Raw genomic sequence first — 9,885 nt, 5'->3', positions numbered from 1 at the left:
GCTCGTATCTGTCAGGTTGAGAGAAAAGATAAAAGTGCAAAAAAATAGGTACAGTATGTCCCATTTACAAAAAATTTAAAGCACATCATGAATTTCACATGGAAAAGACACGATCAAAAACGAACTTTGGCAATCCAGTCAAAAAATGGGTGGAAGACCTAAACAGACATTTCACCAAAGAAGACATACAGATGGCCAAGAGGCACATGAAAAGATGCTCAACATCACTAATTATTAGAGAAATGCAAATCAAAGCTACAATGAGGTATCAACTCACACCAGTCAGAATGGCCATTATCAAAAAATCTAGAAATAATAAATGCTGGAAAGGGTGTGGCGAAAAGGGAACCCTCCTGCACTGTTGGCAGGAATGTAAATTGATACAGCCACTATGGAAAACGGTACGGAATTTCCTTAAAAAACTACAAATAGAACTACCATATGACCCAGCAATCTCACTCCTGGGCACATACCCTGAAAAAACCATAATTCAAAAAGAGACATGTACCACAATGTTCATTGCAGCACTATTTACAATAACCAGGACATGGAAGCAACCTATGTCCAGCGACAGATGAATGGATAAAGATGTGGCACATATACACAATGGAATATTACTCAGCCATAAAAAGAAATGAAATTGAGCTATTTGCAGTGAGGTGGATGGACCTAGAATCTGTCATATGGAGGGAAGTAAGTCAGAAAGAGAAAAAAAATACTGTATGCTAACGCATATATATGGAATCTAAAAAACAACAAAAGAGGTATGGATGAACCTTTATTCCTGCAGGGCAGGAATAAAGATGTAGACATAGAGAATGGACTTGAGGACACGGGGTGGGAGCGGGAAGCTGGGGCGAAGTGAGAGTAGCATCGATATATATACGCACTACCGAATGTAAACTAGTTAGCTAGTGGGAAGCGGCAGCATAGCACAGGGAGATCGGCTCGGTGCTCTGTGACCACCTAGAGGGGTGGGATAGGGAGGATGGGAGGGAGGCTCAAGAGGGAGGGGATATGGGGACATATGTATGCATATGACTGATTCACTTTGTTGTACAACAGAAACTAACACAGTATTGTGAAGCAATTATACTCCAATAAAGATCTATTAAAAAATAAAAAATAAAAACAAAAAATTTTTTTATTAGAAAACAAAACAAAACACTCTGGGAGTCGCCCCAAGGTCAGGCCAGCAGTGCCTCTAGGGAAAGAGGACAATGGGAACGTGGAGGACGGGGGATGCATTATTTCCTTAAACAACCATCTGAAGCAAATATGGAAAAATACTGTCACTTGAGCTAGATGGGGGTGCCCAGGTGTGTATTATGTACTGAGTGAAGGTAAAAATGCTGCTGCTGCTGGTGATGATGATGATGGTGGTGGTGGTGATGGAGATGGTGATGAAGTTGATGGTGATGATGGTGGTGGCAAAGAAAGTCCCCAGGAGAGACTTCACCTCTGTTCTTCTGTAGCAACAGACCCCCACTCTTGGATTTTGGCTGCTGCAGAGACCCCTCCATTAGTCTGGGGGCTCAGGCACCTCACTGCTGTTTTCATGGATGGGGCTGAAGGGCCTCAGGAAGAAGGTGGTGTCCTGACCTCCTTTCCCAGGGAGGCAGGGAGGAGTGTGATGGCCATGCTGAGGAGAGAGGTGCCTCTACAGTCCGTTACTTGCACAGAATCAGGGGTTAGAGTTCACCGACCCAGTGAGGACATCTGGCCTCGGCTGTACTGCTTTCAGGAGAAATCTGGAGCCCCTGGGGTTTCTGTCTTCACTCCTGCATTGACTCCCACCTTTGCCATCCCCGGAAGGGCTCTCAGGGCCTCTGCATCCAGCCTCTTCACTCAGAACATGCAGTTTCATGGATCCTGAATTGGGGCCCTTTTCTGCAGCCTGAGTGGGCCCCTGGGACCTGGGAGGTGGCAGTGTTGGACCTGCAGCACCTCTCTAAAAGGCAGAAGTCCCACGTGGCTTCCCTAGGGACCCCAACGTCGATTCTGAGAGAGACAGTGTTGTGTGTACTTGACATTTCTCTTCCCTCTCCCTTGCATCCAGCTTTCCCGAGCTCGGGCACTTTCAGTCGGGACCTCTCCAAACTCCATGTTGTTTCATGCCAGCTTTGCACTTCAGTCACGTGGATCGCTCAGATGCTGGAGACTCTCCGTTAATTTATAGGGCCCGCCTCCAGCTGGAGGCCTGGGCATGTTTTAATTGGTTTGATTGAGATCCTCATCCCTCCAGCTGGGTCTCAGATCTTGGGTATTTGAGACAAGGATTGGGGAAAATGTTGTCTTTGAAACTGAAATCAAGTAATAACGTTAGAAGCAGCACCAAGGGAAGGGTCTCCTGGAAAAGCACAGTTAGCTATTGATTGCAGAGGGGCCCTGGGCTGGTGTGGAGGTGGGGGCCGGCCGAGCAGGTGTGTCCCTGCTGGGACCTCCTTCTGGAGCAGGTGCCCCCAGCTGGGCCCCAGGCCGCCTCTGCCCGTGACTGAGCCCTAGGTGGGGTTACGCCAGCCATTTCTGCCCAGCTCCGGCCTTCCCCTAGTCTTTGCTCTCCTGGGAGGGGCTGGCCTAGGCTCTCAGGGGTGCATCGAGGCCTGTGCGCCTCCCACCCCCATTCCTGCTCCCTCCCCTTTCTCTTTCCCAGGCATTTTTTTGAGGGGGGTGGGACAGGGCAGTGACAGGATATGTCTCTGACAAGTCTGTGGTCGGGCTGGATGGGTACCTGTGAAGAGACCCCATGAAGCCAGATTCTGCCTATGGAAACTCATTTGCCCAGTAATTTAGTAATACAGTTGGGAAAGAGTTCTTGCAGAAAAATTATCATTTCAAGACATAATGAACCCATTATATGCAGAGCAAAGCTTTAAAGTCACATTTGTGGAAAGTGGGGGCTTTATGATTATGATTTATGATTTAATGGTCCATAAAGTGAATCAGAGATGGGCAGAGTTATGTTTGCACAGAGCACAGTAGGTTTTAGGGAGGGGGGTCCACCAACCCGAGGGCAGCAGCATCAGTTTCCTGCAGGATTCCGGTCCCCTCTCCTCGCCCCTCCGACCTCTGCAGCCACGTGGATCCTCTCAGATCCAGGCTGAGGACACTGTGCAGTAAAGGAAGGTTCTCAGGTATCTCCCTGATGGCACCCCTTGAGGGGACATACCGGCCACCAGCACCTTCGTGTCTTGCAATATCTCCCTCCTCCACCCTTGGCCCCTGTTGTTCACACTCAGGACAGCCCAGCCCCTACCCTACCGTCCATGGGGTCTGTCTAGCATGCGTGCTGGATGGGTGTCTGTCCTTCCCTCGTGGTGCAAATAGAGAGAAGGCCATGGGCCGTGTGGCCTGCAGCTCTGCAGGACATCATGACCAGGAGATGAGATCAAGTCTTCTCTGAGATGGGCAGGGAGCTGACCAACACTTAAGCAGATGCTATCCTTGGTCATCCATACATCCTGGCCTGTGGCCTTGAGGGCCTGTGTCAAGCTGGGCTGCTCAGTGACCCTGGCAGCTGGCCCTGGCTGTGTTCCTGGAGGTTTCTCTCTGGGTTACAGGGTGCTTGGACCAAAGGCAGCAGATGGGCCTGAACACCATGAGGCTGACCAGCCTGAATCACCTGCCCAGAGAGCAGGAGGATGAGAGCAAGACCTGTCCATGAGTCCACCTGTCTGAGAGCTGCGGTGGGGTGACTCAGGCACACCCCCATGCCAAGAGCATCCTGGTTCAGGGTCCCCATCTGTCAATGACGAGTGGAGAGCAGTGCTCGGAGGGTCCCAGGCTCCCTGAAAATGGAGTCATCTGAAAAAGACCTGACAATTAATGATGGTTAGGATTTTTCAAAGAGATAAAGGAAGAAATACGATCCATAAAAGGAACAGGATATTGTGAATCAAAATAGCAGCACTAGTCACCATCACCAAAAGGGGAAAACAACCCAAGAGTCCATCACAGATGAAGGGATAAACAAATGTGGTGTGTAAACGACAGAATAGTATTCAGCCTTGAAAAGGAAGGAAGCTCTGACACTGGCTACAACATGGAGGAACCTCGGAGACATCATAGTAAGTGAAAGAAGCCAGACACTAAAGAACAAAAACTGTATGATCCCACTCACAGGAGGTGGGTTCCTAGAGTCGTCAAATAAAAAATGGAGACAGAAGAGAATAGTGGTTGTTAGGGGCTGGGGGGGTGGGATCCAGAGTTGTTTAATGGGGACAATTTCTGTTTGGGTTTATAAAAGGTTTTGGGGGCTTCCCTGGTGGCGCAGTGGTTGAGAGTCCTCCTGCCGATGCAGGGGACACGGGTTCGTGCCCCGGTCCGGGACGATCCCACATGCCGCGGAGCGGCTGGGCCCGTGAGCCATGCCCACGGAGCCTGCGCGTCCGGAGCCTGTGCTCCGCAACGGTGAGAGGCCCGCGTACCGCAAAAAAAAAAAAAAAGGTTTTGGAAGTAGTGATGAGGGCAGAACCACCACCCCCTCACTGTGTCCCCACCAGGTGCACGGGAGGGTCCAGGGCTTGATTGACAACCGCTCAGCGCCTGGGAAACTGAGGGGTGGGGTGCAGAGGGCGAAGGGAAGCAGAGACGCCCCGCACAAGGGCTGCAACCTGCCTGGACTCTGCTTCACCCCACGGCCGAGGAGTGACCTGCCCCCTTCCCTGCGCGCCCTCCCTCCCCCGCACCTCCCCAGCCGCCCCAGCGCATCCCCGCCCCCCCTCCCTCCCGCGGCCCCCCCGGGTTATTAATGCCCAGGCCGGGCGCAGGGCCGCGGCGCATTCCCAGCTGGCGGCCGGGCAGGTGGCGGCGGCGACAGGGGCCTGGGCGCGGAGAGAGGCTCTCCCGGCGGCACCGGAGGGCGGGCTCCCCTCCACCACGCGCCGCTGGGAGCCCGCACGCCCCTCCGCGCTCCCGTCCGGGACGGAGCCCTCGGGGAGGTTCCCGGAGACGCGTGGCGGCGAGGAGGACGTCCCAAGCGCGACCTCGGGGCTCGGTGCACAGACCTGATGGCCCAGTGACCGAGGTGGGCATGGGCGCTGAGAGGGTGCGGGGCGGGGGCGGGGGCCGGGACCTGGTGCGCGGGGCGCCCTCCTCGCCGGCCCGCACTGTGCCAGGTAGGATCGCAGGGCCACTGAGCCCTCCTCGCGCCTCGGGGAGGATGTGCAGCGCTTTGGGTGGCGAGCGGTGAGGTGCGCGCCGCGGGCTCGGCGAGGGCTTCGCGTCCCTCCGGGGGGCGCCCTCGGCTCGGTTCGCTGCAGCCCCTGGGGGAGGGCTCCGGAACCCTGACCCCCGGGGGGCGGCGGCCGGGGAGGGAGCCTCCGGCCAGTAGGAAGGCCCCCAGCTGCCCTCGCCAGACTCGAGGCTGGGCCGGGTCCCGCGGAGAGGGGGTCTGGCGCGGCATCTCTGCACCCAGGTTCCCTTCTGCACGGAGGGCTCAGACCACGTCGGGTGGACGCCCCGCGTTTATCCGTGTTAGTGTGAACCCTGGACCTGTAGAGGGAAAATACCTGGAGCCAGTGTTTTCCCTGTATGTGGGGAGATGGGGCGATAGAGGGGCTTCTCCTCTCAGTTCAAGTACTTCCAGTTTTAGGTCTTTTTTTCTTATGACGGCAATTTTCACACAGCACGGGTCATAGGCGTGCAACTCCGTGAGTTTTTACACGTGTCTACACCTGTGTAACCACCACCACATGAGGACACAGCACAAGTCCATCCCTCAGAGTGCTCTCCGGTGCCCCCTACCAGTTGACACCCCAGCAACAGCTATCATAGAGATTTTGCCTGCTCCAGAACTTCAGGTAAATGGAATCACAGTGTACTCTTTGTGTCTGTTTTTTTGTTTTGTTTTGTTTTTCTCAACATAGCATATTTGAGTTTCATCAAGTTGTTGACTGTAGGGTAATTCTATCTTCTTCATCATCTCAGAGCATTTTTATGGAGGGGTCATAGTTTCTTTATCCACACTACTATTCATGGACAGTTGGGTGGTTTCCAGCTCCTTCCTGCCTGCTGTGAACATTCTCACTTTTGCTTTTTGTGGACATTTGCACTCATTTCTATTGGACACAAACCTAAGAGTGGAGCTGCTGGATGAGAGGACACGCATGTGTCCAACTTTACTTTTTTTTTGATGGTGCCAGATTGTTTTCCACAGGGGCTGCACCATTCTATGGCCCCTTCAGCAGTTCAGGAGTCTGGTTCCTCCACATCCTCCCAGCACTTGGGATCTGCCTTTTTTTGTGTGTGGTATGCGGGCCACTCACTGTTGTGGCCTCTCTCGTTGCGAAGCACAGGCTCCGGACGCGCAGGCTCAGCGGCCATGGCTCACGAGCCCAGCCGCTCCGCGGCACGTGGGATCCTCCCAGACCGGGGCACGAACCTGTGTCCCCTGCATCGGCAGGTGGATTCTCAACCACTGCGCCACCAGGGAAGCCCGGGATCTGCCTTTTTGATTCCAGCCATCCTGGTGAGGGTGCAGAGGTTTTTACCCTAATCTCCGGGATGACTAATGATGTTGAGCATCCTTTCATGTGCTTCTTGGCCATCTGGACATCCTCTTTTGAGAATTTCCTATTCAAATCTTGTCTTTTTTTTTCCTTCCAAATGAGTCATTAGTCTTTATTGATTTGTAGTTCTTTCATATATTTTGATTACTAGTTCTTTGTCTGATATGTCTTCTGATAATCTTTTCCTAGTCCATGGTTTACATTTCTTACTCTCTCAGTGAAGTTCTTAATTTTAATGAAATCCGCTCGATGGGTCTTTTATTGCAAGTATTTCTTGCTCTTTTTTTTTTTGAGAAATCTTTGCCTACCCAAGGTCATGCAGATATTCTCCTATGTTTCTTCCAGAACTTGATTAATTAATTGATTTACTCTGTTACATACAGGTGCACAGTCCATCTTGAATTATTTTCACGTGTGGTGGGAGATAGGCATCAAGGCTCATTTTCCCCATGTGGATAAAGAGAGATTACAAGGGCTTTCCCCTCTTTACCAAACATATTTTCCTATTTGAACTTTAAAGTCAGCAGATACTACTTTTGCAATCTGAACAAAATGTATTTTTTAAAACATACAGGAGAAATAAATTGGGAGAAAGGACGCAGGGGTCAGCACGGTCTCCCTGCCCTTCACAGATGAGGAAGTGAGGAGGCCTAGGGAGGACTCCTGGTTCCATCCACTGCTGACCCCACCCCTGCGGGCTGCCTGCTGCGCTCTGGTTTTCAGAAAAGTCCAGCCATCCCAGAGGCCTTTGGACTTGCATTGAGGCCCAGGGTGGGGGTGCTGCCGGGGCACGCACGGGGAATAGCTGGTCTAGGTGGTCCCCCTACATAGCTGGGGAAACGAGGCAGAGTGTTAGAGTTTTGAACAAAGAGTCCCCGAGGGGGTGTTGCAGTTGGCAAACCCCATCCCTCTGCAGGCCTCCCTAGCCCAGTGGGAACTGTGTCCTCTCACGGCCTCCTGGGAGTGGGAGGGGGTGCCTGACCTGCATCTTTAATGGGCATCCTCTCCCACAGGACGAGCTTGTCATCCACAGATGCCCCTTCTCTGCCTAAAGGAGCAGCAGGCCCCAGCCCCAAGCCCAGTGTGAGGCAGCAGAGATGGCACTGAGTCCAGAGCCGCTGAGCAGGTTCCCTGTGCTGGCTACGACAGGCAGCGCCATGCCCGAGCCGCCTGGCGCCCCCAATGCCTCTCTCAACAGCTCATGGGCCAGCCCAGCGGAGCCCAGCTCCCTGGAGGACCTGGTGGCCACAGGCACCATTGGGGTGGTGCTCTCGGCCATGGGCGTGGTTGGCGTGGTGGGCAACTTGTACACGCTGGCTGTCATGTGCCGCTTCCTGCACACCTCGGCCTCCATGTACGTCTATGTCATCAACCTGGCGCTGGCGGACTTGCTCTACCTGCTCAGCATCCCCTTCATCGTGGCCACCTACGTCACCAAGGCGTGGCACTTCGGCGACGTGGGCTGCCGTGTCCTCTTCAGCCTGGACTTCCTGACCATGCACGCCAGCATCTTCACCCTGACCCTCATGAGCAGTGAGCGCTACGCTGCCGTGGTGAGGCCACTGGACATGGTGCAGCGTTCCAAGGGCTACCGCAAGGTCCTGGCACTGGGCACGTGGCTGCTGGCGCTGTTGCTGGCACTGCCCATGATGCTGGCCATCCGGCTGGTCCGCAGGGGCCACAAGAGCCTCTGCCTGCCGGCCTGGGGCCAACGCGCCCACCGCACTTACCTGACGCTGCTCTTCGGGACCAGCATCGTGGGGCCCGGCGTGGTCATCGGGCTGCTCTACGTCCGCCTGGCCCGGGCCTACTGGCAGTCGCAGCGGGCTTCCTTCACGCAGACGCGGCGGCTACCCAACCCCAGGGTGCTCTACCTCATCCTGGGCATCGTGCTGCTCTTCTGGGCCTGCTTCCTGCCCTTCTGGCTGTGGCAGCTCCTCACCCAGTACCGTGGGACCCCGCCGCTCACGCCCCGCTCCGCCCGCATCGTCAACTACCTGACCACCTGCCTCACCTACAGCAACAGCTGCGTAAACCCCTTCCTCTACACGCTGCTCACTAAGAACTACCGCGACTACCGCCAGCGCTCGCTCCAAGGCAGGGGCGCCCACCGGCTCGGGGGTATCCACAGCTTCCCGCAGGCCCGCACCGGCTGCCAGCGCGGCTCAGGCCGCTCACTGTCCTCCAGCAGCCAGCAGGCCAGCGAGACCATCGCGCTGTCCCAGGCGTCCCCTAGGGGGCTCTGCACCTGAGTGTCCCCGGCCTCCACGTGGGCGCTGGAGTGGGGGTGGGGAGTGGCCCCCAGAGCCCAGGTCACTCCTGGACTCCCCCACTGACTGCCTTCCTTCCTCAGTCCTCTTCCAGAAAGTTCCCTGCTCTCCCTTCCCCATCCCTCACTTCAGTTCCATCAGCCCAGCCACCTTCCCCCTAATGCCCAGAAGTCCCCCCTGCCCCGTCCGTCTGTGAGGGTCTGTAGAAGGCTCAGGCCCAGGACCAGCTTCTGAAGACGGTGGTGAGTGGAGTCTTCACTGCCCCCAGCAGACGTGAGCACCTACATGACGTGTGGCGGGGCACACACTGGCAGGTGACAGCGTGTAGGCACACAGGCTGCCTGCATGGGACCCTCCTCCTGGCTGGTGCATGGCCCTCTCCCCATCCCTCCTGGCTCCCATGTGGCTCCATCCCTCACAGCTTCAGCATCTGGAACAATAAACTCTGAGCTCTTCGAGCCTTGTCCTGCCATAGCAGTGTGGGTGGGATGTCAACGGAGGCAGGACCCCTAGGACGTCCCCCCGCACTTGGATGAGCCTGTCCACCTGGCTGGGGAGGAGACACGTCCAGCCATTTGGCCTTCCTGACACGGTGGGCGGGTGCCATCAGGCCTGAGCCAGGCCCTGGATGTGGGGCCTGAGACCCTGGGGCAAGGCAGGGAGCCACCAGCCTCAACCTGCTCAGGGAGGAGGGGCAGCTGGGGCATCACTCCAGGGCAGGAACTCGGCACCTAAACTGAAACCATGAGCCAGAATTCCTCTCCCTTCGGCAGCTCACCTGCTTCTCCCTCCCCAGACCTGGGGGGGGTGGGGGTCAGGCGGGGGTGTGTGGATCGTACAACACACGTAGGGGTTTATCTCGTGCCTCCTGTGTGCAGCATCCGAGCTGGGCCTCCTGTGGACATCAAGACCACTGGACCCTGCCCGCAGAGAGCCCGCCCACAGGGAAAGGTTTTGGACCTCTCCCCACCCCTACCCAACCGTCCAGTGGCCTGTACACTCCACATTGTGGCCCCAGCTCACATCCCACAGCTGGGTCTCAGCCTTGGTTGCACATCAGACTCACCACCGACCAGGCCCCTCCTGGACCCCTTTCAAGACCCTGA

General features: G+C 55.6%; 1 protein-coding gene across 1 annotated transcript; it reads left to right on the top strand.

Moving 5' to 3' along the window:
* The first annotated feature begins 5,756 nt into the window (after positions 1 to 5,756).
* On the top strand, positions 5,757 to 9,128 carry UTS2R (urotensin 2 receptor). Its single transcript, XM_007125594.2, has 2 exons — positions 5,757 to 5,801; positions 7,523 to 9,128. The coding sequence occupies exon 2, from the start codon at positions 7,607 to 7,609 to the stop codon at positions 8,759 to 8,761; it is 1,155 nt and encodes a 384-aa protein (XP_007125656.1). The 5' UTR covers positions 5,757 to 5,801; positions 7,523 to 7,606; the 3' UTR covers positions 8,762 to 9,128.
* The last annotated feature ends 757 nt before the right edge of the window (positions 9,129 to 9,885 follow it).

The sequence above is a fragment of the Physeter macrocephalus genome, unplaced genomic scaffold (genome assembly GCF_002837175.3).
Source record: "Physeter macrocephalus isolate SW-GA unplaced genomic scaffold, ASM283717v5 random_1660, whole genome shotgun sequence".
NCBI classification, from domain to species: Eukaryota; Metazoa; Chordata; class Mammalia; order Artiodactyla; family Physeteridae; genus Physeter; species Physeter macrocephalus.
This window is presented reverse-complemented; position numbering and strand designations above follow the sequence as displayed.

Bases quoted from the DNA above. Each gene is read 5' to 3' on its own strand.
- UTS2R (XM_007125594.2), top strand. From the start codon at position 7,607: ATGGCACTGAGTCCAGAGCCGCTGAGCAGGTTCCCTGTGCTGGCTACG.